The sequence below is a fragment of the Hippoglossus hippoglossus genome, chromosome 4 (assembly GCF_009819705.1).
Source record: "Hippoglossus hippoglossus isolate fHipHip1 chromosome 4, fHipHip1.pri, whole genome shotgun sequence".
NCBI classification, from domain to species: domain Eukaryota; kingdom Metazoa; phylum Chordata; class Actinopteri; order Pleuronectiformes; family Pleuronectidae; genus Hippoglossus; species Hippoglossus hippoglossus.
The window spans coordinates 22,608,869-22,625,679 of NC_047154.1; the positions used below are offsets into that span (position 1 = coordinate 22,608,869).

Genomic DNA, 16,811 nt, shown 5'->3' on the forward strand with positions numbered 1-16,811 from the left:
CAACTACCTCCAGCGATGAAGATGCAGATGGAGCCAAGTTCTCATCTTTTCAATCTTTTAGAATTGTTGTAAAGATTCAAACATTCAGACTCTATTCAATGCATCGAAAATGACTATTTGATGTATATTATAATTATTTATTCATTTATCCTTGTTATTTTTGTTTTGTTTTGACAATTCAATTCAATTTCAATAATTTTTTATTTGCATAGTGCCAAATCATAATCTACGTGAGCTCAAGGCACTTTGCATATAACTTCAAGACAGTAAAGATTATAGAGGAACCAAACCTCTAGCAGAACCAGACTCAGTGAGGTCGGCCGTCTGCCTCGACTGTTTGGGCTGAGCAGAGAAAAATGGGGAGGAGAGGAGAGATGGGTGGAAAAGAGGGGGGAGAAGAGAGAGAGATAGAGGGGGAGGAGGAGAGAGAGAGGGGGAGGAGGAGAGATAGAGGGGGAGGAGGAGAGAGAGAGACCAGGAACAGTCGTGTAGCGATCAGGTTTCAGCTCTGACCGACTAGTTGTTATAATGAAAACAATGAGAGTGATAATTATGGATCATTGTTAATGGTAGCAGCAACAATTCTTATAATAATAATAATAGTTGTTGTTGTTTATCTTTATATTCATCATAATTTATGTAATACAGATATATTTCCGTTGTCATATTCCCTTTGTTGTGTTGCCTGATTCTATTATTGCCCGTGTTTTTGTATTTGAATGGATAAGATGTCTGTCTGAAAAGTAAAAGCAATTGTCGCACATGGAACCTGCTTCAATTTACCACATCCTTGGTTAAAGGTCTCACTCAATGTTTCCTCAATGATGGCAATGAAGAAGCGACTCAATAAACCATATATACACATATAGATATGTATATGTGTATTGGTATATGTCATACAAATTCTATTAAAGTTTACATTCAAATCTCTTTTCAATTCAACTACACAGACCCACTTGTGGATAAAATGTTTCATTTAATTGTTTGACAACTTGTTTATTATTTACACATCAGCATCCGACTGAATCCGCCACAGACTTTATATAATTACACTTTGTTCAAGGTAATATAAGTTAAGGATATGAAATGACTGAGTTGTGTGTGTGTGTGTGTGTGTTTTTGTGTGTGTGTATTCTGACTCTGGCTTATTGTAGCTGCCAGTCCACTGAGCCAACTGTAAATAACAGGATGAAAAACATAAAGTCACAGGTGCCAACACACAAACACACCTTAAGAACATAAATACTTCTTCAGACTGAGTTGTGGTTGACCAAGTATTTCTCTGAGTATAATTTACTGTGATACAGTGATGTGAGCAAAAAAAAAAGGATATAAATAAACATACAGTATGCTGTCAATATATACACAGGAAATGCAAAAACTCGCTGATGACTAATTGTGTGTTGCAGCACCAATGGCAGGTTTCCCCTGAACAACCTGCCACATAGAAGGAAAAGCTACAAAAATATGTGGTGTATCAAAAAACAAAACAAAAAAAAACTGGTTCATAAATTAGAAATGACCAAATCAACATAGGTACTTGTACAATTTAACACATCTTGATGTAACCGGTACATACAACACAAAAAGGCAAAACGGACTAACTCGACATTAGCGACTATTCTAGGAAAGCAAATGAGCAGGTAGAGGTAGAGCGCCATCCGTCAAGATGAGCAGGTCCGACTGAGCGGGACTGAAAAACATGTCATGAATAAACAATGTAAAATAAGGCCTTTGATTGGAAAAATGAACTATTCAAAAGTCACACGTTATCATCCACATGCTATTGCACTCATATAAACCTTTAGTTAGACAGTGCTCCTATGTCGCGGCCTGGCACGCTCCTTCGGGTTCGGCCCCTGTGTAGGATGGTGTGTGTGTGAGTTTTGGGGTTCGGACCGGCGGCGGCTTAGTGAGGCCCGGCCCTGTGATCAGGGACTAACGTGGGTCCATGTAAAGCCAACCTAAGCACCATTTGACTGCAAATTAAAACAAACAAAAAAACGTATGTTACACATGTATTTGATAAATATTGTTATACACGGTTCTCCTCTTGGATTCTTGGCCTGGATGTTCCACAGAGATCGAGTTCCTGCAGTTCTGCCCTCAGCTGGACACAGAGCGTTTTGCTACTCTCACAAAGTCCCATCAACTCGCCCAGAGGACGATGACCGACTCCCGTGGACGCTCGCGCTCAGGCTTGGTCTTCAAGCTTCAGCCATTTTGAAACCGCCTTGTATTGACGTAGTTTGATGTGATGGGTTGGAGGAGGGTGATGCTGGTGTCAGAGGAAGCAGACTGGACCGATTTCTAGATGCTGCTGGCTGTCGGGCGTTGATGTGGGTGTGAGTTCCTGCACGTCTACGATCGGGAGCTGACGACTGTCCTGAGTGTGGAAGAGAAAACGCGACTGGTGCCAGCTCCCGTCCTGGATCTGAAGGAGAAAAGAATGAAAAGCTGAGTCACGTGTTTTATATTCCAATTTTACAACGATGCCACTGTTTGGAAACAACTTTTATTTAGAAATCTTTATTAAATCAAGGGACAACAGTGTTAATATTGTTGTAAATTGCCATCAGGACACCAGGGCCTGCTTCTGTACAAGCTCTGTACCTGCAGCCAATACCAACCCAGCTCGGCTTCTTTACTGTCCGTCAAATTGTCCTGTGTTGTTATTTTATTGTCTCTGTTGTCTGTTTCATGGGACGTGGTTTGTGGAGATATAAAATGTGCAGTGTTGTGAAACTGAGTCTATAAGTTTATTGTTCCCTTTCATGACAATTAACGAACAAACAACGGAAATATTGAAACTAGAGTAGGAGCGATACTGGATTTTTTGGGGCCCATATATTGGCTGATAGTCTTTAGATTTATGTGTTAGAGTTGTTTTGAAAAGGGAAAACATGAGGTCAATCGCACCAGGAGAGACAGTTTATAAATTGCCCTCAAGCTACTTTTTCTGAATTATGTTCTGTAAAAACATTATTGAACATACTTGTCGGTATCACTTTATCTTTGATAGATCAACGCAGCTTACGATGACATCTTGTATCAATCAGGTTTCTAAATAAATGAACTTTTACTTCCCTCAACATAACAACAGTGATACAGTGGAACCACCTCAGTCCAAATCTCCTTACAGCCTGATTTCCATAAACATAATCAAAGCAAGGGGACATTCCAGGATTTGAGAGCACACACTTGAATCCCTGTTGGCCGAAAGAGAAAGAGAAATCAAAGGAGTCACTTCTTTGTCCTTCCTGTTACCTTGCACTCGTCTTGTAGCACATGTGGTTCGAGTAGCGTGTCTTTCTCGAACGCCTGTTTGTCCCAGCCACGGAACAGCAGTGTGGTGTTTTCTTTGTGTTCGGGGCCGGTGGAGGTGAAGCCGTCGGCGGGGCCGTTGGGTGGATCGTTCAGGCAGTGGAGCGTGATGCTGTGTCGGGCCTCAGTGCTTAACAGGTGAAGGAATTTCATTTGGACTTTGCCTACACCGAACGCCATCTGTGGATGTAAGAGCATTAGTGTGATCAATCTGTAATTAAAGTTGTCTAATGTTAAAGACTTGGGAAAATTACACAACATAGAGAACACAATACAGAGGAATTTCTGATTTAAAACCTCTGGGATGCATTCAACTGAGGGAAAAGCTCTAAGAATCAGACATGGGAGAAATATATATTTCCTGTCCCCATGATTAAAAAACATGTATTTAAGCTTCAGGAGAGTCAGAGTTCAAACATCTTTCATTCCTTTGTCCAGCACCTTGAAGGTTAGAAGTTTTGTTTTACTTTTTACACTAAGTTTTTTTTGGTTTGGCCTTGGTGGACGTCCGAGCTCAGTGCAGCTGTTACCTTATTCGGGGCCAGTGGATGTAAACAGGTCTGTCCTCCTGCGGTGAAGTTACAGAAGACCCTGAAGGCATCAGAAGTGCAGCCCAGATTGGGATCAGCCCAGAACCAACCTGCGAGTCCCCATTCAGACAGAAGGGAAAGAACAAGGAGAACAAGGTGAGTGTTCTATTAAAAGGTTTTTTATAAAAAAAAGTGCACGGAACCAGTTAGTCGAGTCTCTCACCATCTTGGACTTTGTGTTGACAGTCCAGCAGATCCTTGCAGACGCGAGCCGGGTTCTCCCTCGTGCCCAGAGGCTTTTTGATGCTCTCGATCACACTGCTCAGATAGTGAAGGGTCTTCAGGATCTCCGTGTTCTGGTCGGGCGGGCTCACGTCTGTGTTCTGGAAACTCTGGTAAAACACGGTGAAATGGTAAATGCTCTGTTTTCTAGTCCTGATGACCCATTCACATACACATACACACACACACACACACACACACACACACACACACACACACACACACACACACGCACACACACACACACACACATTCATACAGTGCATCTATGTGCAGCACTTTCTCTATGAGAAGGGGGCAATTTGGGGTCAGGGTCTTGCCCAAGGACACTTCGGCATGCGGACTCGGGAAGACTGGGATGGAACTGCCGACCTTCTGGTTAGAGGAGTGTAAAATTGAATTGGAGGGAGACCCAACCATCAATCTGCCAACTTGTTTACCATCCATCCAACAATCTGACCCACTGATTCAGTTCAGTGCTGACAGAGAATCCGTGTCTCACCTCTGTCCTGAGGTCAGCATGAGAGTCGGATCGACCGTAGAACACCGAGTCATCATATATCCGCCTCTGTGGAGTGAAAATCATGGTTATCAACACAACGCGCTCAGTATCCTGTTCATTATTAAACTGAGAGATTTTAATCCACGGGGCTTGTTGATAGTTTACAGAAATCCCGGGCAGTTTCAGTTTCTGAATCCACTTTTAATAACAAGAGGAAAACAGTAAAATAAGTCTTCCGTCAATAAACTGTCACATTCCTGACTCCGGCGGGGGGGAATAAGACATTCCACACAACATAAACAGTGAAGTTATGACATAATGTGTGTAAACAAGACAAGGAGTCCGACACACAGCGGAGTCCATAAGTCTGAGACCGCTGTCCCCTCTCGGACTTCTGGATCCCTTCATGGTTTTTCCCTCTGGGTTCTTGGAATTGTTTGAACAGGAAAACGTCATTCAGAAAAAAAACAAAACACACTTTATCCAGAAGTTATGACGGATTAGAGATGTGAGGATGATGACTGGATGATTTGTTGGCTCATGCGTAGTTTAACAAATAAGCAGCGAAAGATTCTCGCACTGGCTCTCGCACATGATCCTGGCTTTGCTCTGCGGTCGGAGGAACGGATCTTGACAGGGGAAGATCTTGGGTTACAGGACGAGGATGGAACAGAAACTCCACAGGAAAACAGTCTCCTCTTCCGTGAGTTATGGTGTTAAACAATCACCGGTAAGCTATTATGTCATCGTGAAGTTGACCTTTGACCGTCTGGGTACAAAATATCACTCATTTCATTAAAAATCTATTGTAATTGGCACTTTAACTCTGACTTTGACCTTTGGCCGTCAGCCATTAGTGGATGCTTGTGGCAGATATAACAAAATTCCCTCCAGATGTTCCTGAGATATTCATGAGAATGGGACGGACAAATGATGGACAGACAAACGTACAACCCCCCAAAAACCATAACACCTCCAGCCTCAGCTGTCATTGGGCCATTTTCTTATATTTCTGTCTTTTACATCAGCCTCAAAACAACAGTCCTGCTTCTTCTCCTGGGTCATCCTGACTGTGTCTGTGTCATGAAGCACTTACCGTTGGACCGGGAGCTCCAGGGGGTCCCTGAGGTGGGGAAGAAGAAAAAGACCCAGTGAAAAATGATCCCATTGTGGTTGAGTTCAGTTCACGTTCTGGTGTATGGAGTCTGTGTCTCTGTGAAGCTACAGTACTGGGAGATGTATGAGGGCCCAAGTGAAGTTAGACAGAAAGAAAGTAGTATTTTGTTTCAGATATGTGCATTTTTATCTAGTTCAAATTAATTGAAAGAATTTGAAATCAGAGATTATTCATATGCAAAGCTTCCAGTAAGCCAACATTTTTTGGAGGTTTTTATGCACATGCAAATATCCATCTGGATTGAAAGTGAAATGAAGCTCATCCACGAATCTTCACAAATAGAAATATCACAGAACTTTATCATTACAGTTTATATTTTTAGCGTCAAACTGAAATGTGATGATGGGGTTAACACTTACTCTGGGTCCTGGATTTCCTTGTGGTCCCTGAGGCCCCTGGAAGTGTGAGGCAGAGAGAAATCAATTCATTAAAATGGCTAAAAATCTGTAGAAACTGAATTCTCTGTGAGTAAGTGAATACTCGTTTGCAATTTGTGTGGACATTGCGTTAACTTTCTCTGTTCGTGTGGGACATGAGTGGGACTGTGTGTCGTACTGTCTGTGGTCGTCTGCTGCCCCCTCTGGCTGACCGAGGATCTGACACAGTTCTGTAGAAGCTACTTGTACGAGGGGCAGCTGGACTTTATTAAGTCTGTTTGTGGGGTTTCAGGTAGCTCATGTCAACACACACATATTTGACATCGGTGTCTGAGGAAAAGGCTCGAAGAAAGGCTCATTGTGTGTTTGTGGTTGTGTAAATTACAGAGGGATTCAGAGCTGAGCCGGGAATCACTCTCCTGTTTATATTACAGACTGGATATAGACGTGAATATGCGGATTTCACAACATTTTGACAAGGCAGTTCCTTTACAGTGTTTACATAAGTGGGTCCGCAGCGAAGTGTGGGAGACGGCGAGAAACAACCACGACTCAGCGATCGGCCGCCACCTCAGGATGCAGTCATACAAAACTACCACTGTACCTAAAGTACAAGCGTCTCTAAACACAGACATTTACACTGAGCGGGTAACGTAATGAACCAGTGAGGAAGTATTGTCACCATGATACGATCACACATCAGCAAATTATCAGCATGTATTCATATGTTCTGTAAATCATTATCATATCAGTTTGAATCAGACTTTACCATTTCACCGTAGATTCCTTTTGGACCCCGTGGCCCCTGTGGAAAAAACAAATGACAGCATGAAGTAATAATAAAGTATAACATCACACTGGTGAGAACTTATCTTGTGAAAACACACACAGACACACACACACACACACACACACACACACACACACACACACACACACACACACACACACACACACACACACACACACACACACACACACACACACACACAGAAACGTACAGGTTTCCCCATCGGGCCGATCATTCCTTCAGGGCCAACAGGTCCAGAGAATCCCTGAAAGAAACAGTACGATTGAGGCCGAATACTCAAGTTTGTCATATTTATTTTTTGTAATGCGATATATTTGTATTACCAGCAGTACTGTGATGTACTGGTTCTGCCTTTCATTTAACTTACCAGAGTTCCCATCGGGCCTTTAGGGCCAGGGAATCCTCGAAATCCAAAATCACCATTCGGCCCCTGTTTGAATTAAGATATGTTATTGATGAAGACAACACACTCTCATCTTCTATTATCGTTCTGCTCATTGTTCCTGAGGTTGTTTAGCTGCTGGTTCGCTCCTCAGTGACTCACCTTTGGCCCTGGAAACCCCTTTAAACCGACCATCCCCAGATCTCCAGATTCTCCCTGCAAGCAGAGGAGAAAACATCACGTCACAGCAACAGAGGAGCCTCATCTCCTTTTTGTACAGCAACACTCGGACATTATGCATTTGACAAACACCATAAAGAACATACAAGTGTTTTCATGTGTGATTTTCCCATCATATCTTGATGAGAGGCTGGGGGTCGATCTTTAGAAATGTCCATGTCTATTTCAAAAGAACTGGGACACACACACACACACACACACACACACACACACACACACACACACACACACACACACACACACACACACACACACACACACACACACACACACACTGTGGGGTTGGGTGTCTGCGCCCTGCTCCAGGGTGGCAGACACTGTGTTTGTACAGCCAGTCAATCACATCCTCCAGACAGCTCCGCTTTCAGCCCCGCGACTTTGGCCGAGAAACTCTATTCAGCGAACAGCGTAAGAGGATCTGACCAGAGGGCCTGAGTGCGCTCTCTGTTCCCTGAGCATCAATGGAGATAGCTGGGGGGGGGGACGACTGACTGTTCTCCTCTTCTGAGGAGTTACATAAGTGAAGTGGAGCACCTCTGTCTCAGGTCTCTGGAGTGCGAGGACCTTATATAACTTACCAGGCGCAATGTTTCCATTCCTGGTCTCGCCCACATAATTTGTTACTGCACTCAGGGTGGAAAAGTGTCAGACACACACATTTTCAACCCGAACCACAGATTGGCCACCAAATCCCATGAAGCTATATTTAGAGCAACAAGGATACATTCATAAACCTCCCCCGTGATAAGAATTTTCTAGGGGTTGGTGTCGATTTAAAGCCACATTATGCAACAATTTCACCTTGAAATATGAATATTTTTAAGGATACACTGACTTAACAGAGAGAACGGAGCTCGTTGTTTCTCAGTCTATGAAAGAAACGCATGTTCCTGCGTTACGCAACTTTGTGATGGTCAGCAATTTTCAAATAAACATTAAAATAATGAAGGTCAAACATTACAGTATAAATAATAACAATTTGAGTAGTTTTCGTAGTGCATATTTAACTTTTTTCAAAACTTATTAATATCTAATGTTGTAGAACAATTTCAAGTAGATAAGAACGTATGTGTCAATATCCCTATATTTATTAATAATAATAATCCTGCCACAATGTCCACAAGACTGAATCTTATTTTAAGATATTTTATTTGATGGAGTTTGCTTTAAATCACAAATGTCCTTATACACTTACTAGTTGTCCTTTGGGTCCCGGGTCACCTGTCCTGCCCTGGTCCCCAGAAGCCCCCTCTATGCCTTTGATTCCTGACGCCCCCCTGTCCCCCGGCAGACCAGACTCCCCCTGAAACAACAAAGGGTCATTCAAGGTCATTCAAAATGGTGGCACGACATATATTTTTTAAAATTACATTAGATCAATATTTACCTTGTGACCAGTTGGTCCTCTTTCTCCAGGAAGTCCAGGAAGTCCAACATCTCCCCTGAGACCTGGACGTCCAGCAGGTCCCTCGAGTCCCAGCAATCCTCTCTGACCCTGCAAGTACATCAGAGTGTGTCAGTGTCACATGAAAACGTCCAATCCAGTGTGTGGCTGCATTTAAATATCAAGGGCAAACCATGGGTGGACATTTAAAGAAAGAGTCTTCATGTATCTAGAGCCAATTTCAGTTGCACTAGATTGAAATTTTCTTTGGATATCCGTGACCTGGATGAAAGAAACTCTTCACCGACTTTTAACATTTAAATATACTGTAGAATGAAAAGTATGAAAACCCTGTGTTATTTACAGCTGGTTAATTTTTACGTCTTTTGGAAATTCATTGACACCAACTTTTAAGCCTCCTTTTCTGCACCAATAAGAAACATTCAGTCCAAGTGCCAAACGGACTGTGTGTAGTTAATATGGTAAAACATGCTAAATCAGTGGTTATGTCCTTTAATGTAAGAAAAACAAAACATTGATCTTAATGTCTTTTTGTAAAGCTGGAATTTTATTAGAAAACTAAACTGCTTGATGATGAATTCCTGTATATACATTATGTGCAGGCTCTAGCGATGTAAAATTTCCTTAAATCCCCAACACATTTGTAAATTTGAGTCATGTCTGCAAACCACAGTGTTCACATCTGCCGGCCTCTGCCTGTAATAACAGTTCTTGACAGCATGCCCCTGACGTGTGCCCATAAAACTGACTGCCTGTCACCGAGCTGCTCTCGCACGCCGCAGACCACAGCGGTTTCCTGCTCCATCAGCGGTGTGGTGAGGCGGAGGCGAGCGGCCGATATTAGAATAACAGATCGAGCGGGTCGCCGCCTCGCGTACGGGCTTCTGTTCCTCCATCGCCACGAGGAGAGCGGATAAGTCGGGGGGATTATACCGCTGGAGGTTTACTGGGGTGATGCCCCCGAACCGGCAGGTGCTGAGAAGCTCTTGCCTAAGAAAACGCCACTGTCACTTTAATAAGGTTTCTCAGAGACTTGATATTGATCCGTCAAAACGTTCACATGCACAGAGAGCAGGACAGAAGCAAGAGTATAGATATTCATTGTTTCAGATTGTTTCCCGTGTTTTGTGGCTTTGTGCATAAAATTATAAAAAGGTAGCTGAGTCTTCTTGAAAATGACTACTGCCTCCAACAATTCCTCTTCTGCATTCCCTCCCCGTTATTTAAAATTTTTACAAACAAGTTCCCTTTCACTGTGCGAATGCATCCAACTGGCAATGTGAGCAGACAATGAGGAGAACTATAAATAAAAGAATACCGGACAGTTATGGGAATAGTGACTAACAAGTGCAACGAGCAGTTTGATGGGAACTGGTTAGCAGGAAGCCATATTCCAGTATCTTTGCCACAGTGGAAGTACGTTGCTGGTGTGTGAGACTGATAATGGAATTTCCGACTGAACTCAACAGCTCAGACAGGCTTATTAAAATATCACAAAAAACAATCGAGGCAGACTGTTGGCTCAAGACAACATTTCACAAATAATATGGATAAAAGGAAGAATCATTTTTTGAATTTACTGTCTGTGTATTTTTCAAATGATTTTGTGTGATTTAAGAGCCTGCGGAGTTCTGCTTGAATGAAACTCTCCCACTTCAGGCCAAGTGAAAAACATCACAGGCCAAAATTAGACTCACTTGACCTTTACACAGTCATATTGTGTAAATGAAAGCCAGACAGAAGGGACTTGGCCTTCGTGCATGAAATCTCAATCCGCTCTGGCTGCACATTTATTTGAATAAACCGAGTGTGTCACAAGCAGAGGAAGCCAATCAAACCAAACAAGACATCTAATGATTAGTCTATCTCCGCCACATGTCTCTGTCTTCTTTTAAAGATATGTTCTGGTATTTATCTTTTGTCCAGAGAGAGCGAGAAGATGACGTGCTACAGCCTCAGCCAGATTCAAAAATGAAGTCTTTATATACTACTGATCGTCTTCAGCTGATAATGCTGAACTCACTCCATCAATACACTTGCTGTAAATGATCAAGTAGGCACCACAGTTATTCATTGTAGAATGTATCTAGTCCGTCCATCAGAGCACTGCTGTGTCAGGGAATTATATATGAGAAGAATCTGTGAACTCAAGGTCGTCACAAGGTTAAGATGAGGATGTATCACTGACCACAGGTCTCTGATCGAGGTTCAATCCCGGAGCAAAGGAAATGTCGTCTAAAAAGTTCAGTTATAAAAGCAAATCTTCTGACTATGACCTACATTTATGGTGCTAGGGACTTGAGACGTAGCATAAAACTCCCAATATCCTCAGATATGAATTTCTGTCTATGTGGTTATGTTGTCCGTTACCTGGCGTCCTTTTATTCCTGGTAGCCCTGGAAAACCGCTCATTCCTGAGGGACCGTCGAGCCCTGGGTATCCGATCATTCCCACGAGTCCAGGTGAACCACTAGGCCCCTGGAAAAGGACAATGCCACTCACAGTCAGTGTCATGAAGAGCATACAACTGTTCTCACTAGATATCAACACCCCATGATCAACACATGACATTTCTTGTCTAAATAAATGAATGCGTTCCTGATCAACTAAACCAAAGAAAAATATATTTTCCAGAATGTTTTGCTTTTGTCAGCTTCCACTTACAGATTTTGCAAGTTTGCGAGCACTAAAATATTTGTAACTTTAAGGAAAGTCAGTTCAGAACAAATTAAAGTACCTAGACACCAACTAAAAAGTACGATGTGGCTGATGTCGGGCTTATTCTGATACCTGTTACATCAACAATCCAATTTAGCCGATTAACGGTCTGATGGTTTGCGTGAGGGTTTCCTGGGATGGAGCCAAATTCAGGGCCTGAGTTATTGTTCTAAGTGCGGTGCCCTGCTGATGTTTCTCTTTGAGCGTTGAGCGTTAGACGATGTGATACTCACTTCAATCCCAGGAGCTCCGGTCAGGCCTCGTGCTCCTTTTTTCCCTGCTGAGCCCTGGATAAACACGAAGCATGAAGAGTAAAACATACGCAAACACACAAGGTTACATATCTCAGTCGCTCCTCGAGGAGCAGAGACGTTAAAGCCCTCGTTACATACGAGCCTTATGAAGTTTTTTTTATACTTTCTACAGTCCAGACACTCAAGAAAATATACACAGGTTAAAGTGAAATATGTGGCATAACACTAACATTGGTTTTTTAATAATAGTCCCAAAATACATTGATAACTCAGTTTATGCTTTGAATCCCCGATACAATAAGTTGCGTCTCCAGTTCTGCAGATATCCTTCATGAGTCCTGGGAGTCCTTCACTGGAGCCGTTAGTTTGAAACAGGACGAGTGAAGATCCATACGTTTCCAGTGTTTCTTGGCAGACTGTTGAGTTACTGATATTTCTCCACTGCTCGGTCTATATGTTGCATGTGAAGGTTTTTGCTCAAACGGACTTTAAGCTCAGGCCAGGATGAATAAATTAACAGAAATACTCCCATAGCGTCAGAAACCCTTCTATAGCGTTCTGGTTATATAATCACACTTGCATATACAAGCTGTTTCACATGTGGAAGAAAGTCCGTGGGTATCTGGAAACCTGCGAACATTTAAAAGGAAAGAAAGCTACATGCAACTTGATGAAGGAGGCTCAGCGTTGTTTCACGGGGGAAATGGAAGTTATGCAATCAGACGGCCTCCGACGAGGCTGAGGACTCATAACAACACGACTGCTATGAAAGCAAAAGCTGTCAGTTCGGGAAAAAGTTTGTTTTGCCCGAAAGACGTCTGCTTTGATGCCAGCAGCTAAAGATTTGTCAGGATCCAAGCCATAAAAGAACAAAAGCAAAGACTCTTTAATAAACATCAATGGGAAAATGGATAAACGTAGACGAGTGGAATCGTGGCCACGAAGGCATCAAAACACGTATTTCTGCAGTTGCTTTCTAAACTTCATGCTATTTCCTTCACAGCCTGTTTCTCTTTTAGGAAGTTTTTCTAATTTCTCTTCATCGTTAAGATGAGTTTTAAAACAAAGCTTCTTATGAGAGCTCCTGGAAACGGTGAAAACTTTGAGGAATAGGAAAAGTCTTTGAAGAGGCTGAAGAGTTTAAGCAGAAAAGAACATTTCTCAAGTTAGAAAACTAACAGCAGTGAAGAATAACTATATAATAATAAGAAATACATTATTATTTGTGTGCTGTAATCTCCCCTCTCATTTACGGACTCAAACATATGTGTTCCACACCGATGCAGCACAACCAGACTATTCTCCCACGCTTGCCTCTTGGCTTGCGCTGTAACCCCGGAATTGAATTTCTTCTTAAAACGTTTTTTTTACGCTTGTCAACTTTTTAGAGTTGACGGTAAACACTGACGGCTGTGGGACCGGCTGGGTTCTCTGGTTCTTTAACTTGCTCCCAGTTACAGTTTTCTTATTCACTGGTTTATGGCAGATTCACAGACTAAAAGTTTCTGTCCCTTCCTCGTTCTGTGATGTTGCAAAATCACTCCTTATCTTGGACTTCCAGCTAATAGATTTCAGTCTAATTTAGGACCATTCTGAGTGAAACATTTGAATTGTCTGTGGTTAGTATATTTAACAGAAGGATTTATCTTTATCCACAGTGTCAGAGCTCAATTTATAAGTAAAATCCTTAATTGGAACAAAAAGAGCAGCCTGGTGGTGGAGACTGTTTATATCTGCAGCGAGGACACAACGTTTCCTATACTCAGCACATGAGTGACAGGATTTACCCTTTACCCGCTAATTTGCCCCGTTAAGGTGATTTTCAGGGACTTACCTCAGGTCCTATCTCTCCCTTTGGACCCAGTTCTCCAGGAACGCCTGGTGATCCCTTAAAGCAAGAAGAGAAAATACAAACACACACACACAGTCACAAACAACACACTAACACCAAGGTGCTACCTGGATACACACTCTGTTTGCAGGATGTGCTCTGGAGATATTGTCATTTGAATTATTACGTTTTCAGATAAAACAACATGAATGTAACTGGGGATGGATGGAAGTTAACCTTCTTCTTAAAGCTTTGTGATGTAAATGACTATTTTCTCTATTCTTGTGCTAAAATATATTTACATATTTTGCCTCGTTACTGTTCAGGACCCAGAACATGACCCAGTTTTGCCTTTTCAACCATTTTGAATCTTTTTAAATCAATGTTTATAGCACGAAACTACTGGTACAGTGGTATGACAGTAAAGTACTTCACAGCTGATGTTACTTTGTACTGTAGCTACTGTACTACAGACAACAGATATTCACTGGCTTACCGGTGGGCCTGGTGGTCCAACCGCCCCACGAGATCCAAACGTACCAGTATGGCCCTGGAACATAAGTTTAATATATAATCAGGGCTCAACATCATATTTGCAAGATAAAAAAAGATGTGTGCTGATTTAAAATGTATTCGGGAGCACACGGTGCCAATAACACATATTGTGAAATTCAGCAGCAACAAAAAAGTTTATCAATATTTTCCCAACGTTGTCAAAAATCCCTTGATATCAAGTGAACCTCTGGCCGAACCTGAAGCGAGCCAGACGACGCTCTTACACAATCCGCTGGACCCGTCCCATCCTGTGTCTGAATGGACGGATCAGACAGTTTTGGAACGACTTCATATAACGGAGGTGTTCATACCCGTCAATCATTTCAGTGGAAATCAGCGAACGAGACGGTGAAAGATTATTTGGCTTCAGCAGCAGGCGACCGAGGTCAGACTCTGAGATTGGACGGATACGCAGGTTCACTCTGCTCCAATGACAATAACCATTAGCTAATCAATGGAGAAAAACCCCTCAGCTGCAGCTTCTCATTTTATCCTGTTGTTAAAATAACAAACGTTGCCGGTGGTTCTTCACATCAGCCGTCGCAGATTAAATTTAGCCGCTGTCAGTTTGTGTGTCTGTGCACGAAGCTGTCAGCGCACGTCAGAGATAGTTTATGGGAGAAGAACCACCGCTCTGTAAATCCACTGTTAACCACGAGTGAAGTGCTTCCTCAGGCCCACAAAAATCCAACAGAGTGAGACATCTTTGTCACTGTCGGCGGTGACATCTCCCAACTTTCATTCAAATCATATCTACAAATTATAAACTTTATACTTTTGAACAATGACCTTCAGTATTCAGATCAAGAAGCTAATATAAAATAGTTGTGTAAGATTATTTCTGTTATTTTAAGGTTTCAGATAGGACTCAGTGTCAGCAGCTACAATCTATTAAAGTACTCCGAATATGATCGGGAATAAAAAATGTATCAGTACACAACTAATAAACAGAGTTAGAAATTGTGTGTGTGTGTGTGTGTGTGTGTGTGTGTGTGTGTGTGTGTGTGTGTGTGTGTGAGTGATTTTAAGACTCCTGTGCCCGTCAGGCATGAAGTGACAAAACCAGCAGATTTCACTCCTCTCCACCATGTGTGGTCCGTCCTTATCGGAACAGAGCCGTGTTTCAGTCGAGCACCAGAAGAGTGCGAACAACAATCAAACAGACAAGCGCCCTGAGTCGTGACTGCATGGTATGTTCGTGGTGTTGATCGAATGGCTTTTGTCTACCTGATACCCTTCATCGCCGGGCTCTCCGCGCTCTCCTCGTTCTCCTGGGGGCCCCTGTGTAGACACAAATGCACACATATGAACACACTCACTGTAAGCGCATGCCGTAATGTACACCCACAAAGTCTGGATTGAGCCTGGGCAGCTACTTAGGAGTTAAGAGCCACGTCTCGGGCGAACACACACGAAACATATAGACGTGACCTACGAGTCGGGATCTTTCCTGGGATGAAGTGAAAAGGCGTAATTTCACCTTGAACTTTACTTTTCAGCCGATCGTGGTCAGCGGCCGCGGCGAGACAGTGGCGGCCATTGTGTTGCTGCTGCTGTGTGCTGTGCCAACTTGATAATCCAATACTACTCATATGGAAGGTCGCTATCTAGACGTGTGTGGACATGCAGCAGATGTGATTTCTTCACACTGTGTTGGCCTGTGTCAGTGTCCAGTGCTGGGAAACGAGTCAACGTGGATAGAAGTCATGGTGTTGTTGTATAAGTGGGAGCTCTGCAAAGCTGCTAAGCCTCTTTGATATGAACTGATCCTCTTTTGATATTAGTCAAGGAATCAATTTGTTTTCTCAGGCGCTCTCGAATGGGCAGAATCCTGGAGGTAACGTGAGGTGAATAAAAGGCCCCAGTGGTCCCGTGGTAATGTTTTGTATGAATTCACAGTCGACTTGTTTTCAGACGTGTGTACGTGAGGTGTGCGCGAGATCGCAAAATGTCTAGAGCCGGTGGCTCCGGACATTTTCGGGAACTTTTCCTGCCAGGCCTCTTGTAAAGTGTCTCGAAAACATCAAAGTGAGCCCCTGTGAGAATACAGCAGGAAAATGTCGTGGGCGCGTTGATGATGTTTCTATCACGTGAAGGTTGAAACAGAGGAGCCGGACACCTGCTGTGTTCTTCATATTCTAAAGGAAAACTCTGGCCCCAGTTTTCCAGACAGTTTCAAGAGCTCATATCTGAAAACAGCTCATTAGAGCCTCTTGAGTCACAAAACATTTCTGTTATGATGACACATCTATTGTTATTCAGGGGACGTTTAAAAACACAAACCTTCCTCAGCTTATGTTTTACCACAACATGTTAAATATTTTCCATAAATCCTCGGCCTGCAATGACCAGAAAGCATAAAAGCCACACAGGTTGATAATAAGGGTCCATAGTGATTACTGTGCCGGTCAAAAAGACTGAAC

At 42.7% G+C, this 16,811-nt stretch overlaps 1 protein-coding gene across 1 annotated transcript in view; it reads right to left on the bottom strand.

Moving 5' to 3' along the window:
- Positions 1-956: 956 nt before the first annotated feature.
- LOC117760327 (collagen alpha-1(XXIV) chain-like) overlaps positions 957-16,811 on the bottom strand; it is a 79,693-nt gene continuing 63,838 nt past the window's right edge. Inside the window, exons 43-60 of the mRNA XM_034583271.1 lie at positions 15,616-15,669; positions 14,330-14,383; positions 13,837-13,890; positions 11,982-12,035; positions 11,401-11,508; positions 9,013-9,120; positions 8,821-8,928; positions 7,548-7,601; positions 7,371-7,433; positions 7,194-7,247; positions 6,962-6,997; positions 6,175-6,210; positions 5,735-5,761; positions 4,639-4,704; positions 4,078-4,246; positions 3,855-3,964; positions 3,268-3,504; positions 957-2,434 (exon numbers count right to left, since the gene is read on the bottom strand). Of these exons, the coding sequence (XP_034439162.1) occupies positions 2,285-2,434; positions 3,268-3,504; positions 3,855-3,964; positions 4,078-4,246; positions 4,639-4,704; positions 5,735-5,761; positions 6,175-6,210; positions 6,962-6,997; positions 7,194-7,247; positions 7,371-7,433; positions 7,548-7,601; positions 8,821-8,928; positions 9,013-9,120; positions 11,401-11,508; positions 11,982-12,035; positions 13,837-13,890; positions 14,330-14,383; positions 15,616-15,669 (1,542 nt within the window). The 3' untranslated portion in view covers positions 957-2,284. The remainder of the gene's footprint in view (positions 2,435-3,267; positions 3,505-3,854; positions 3,965-4,077; positions 4,247-4,638; positions 4,705-5,734; positions 5,762-6,174; positions 6,211-6,961; positions 6,998-7,193; positions 7,248-7,370; positions 7,434-7,547; positions 7,602-8,820; positions 8,929-9,012; positions 9,121-11,400; positions 11,509-11,981; positions 12,036-13,836; positions 13,891-14,329; positions 14,384-15,615; positions 15,670-16,811) is intronic.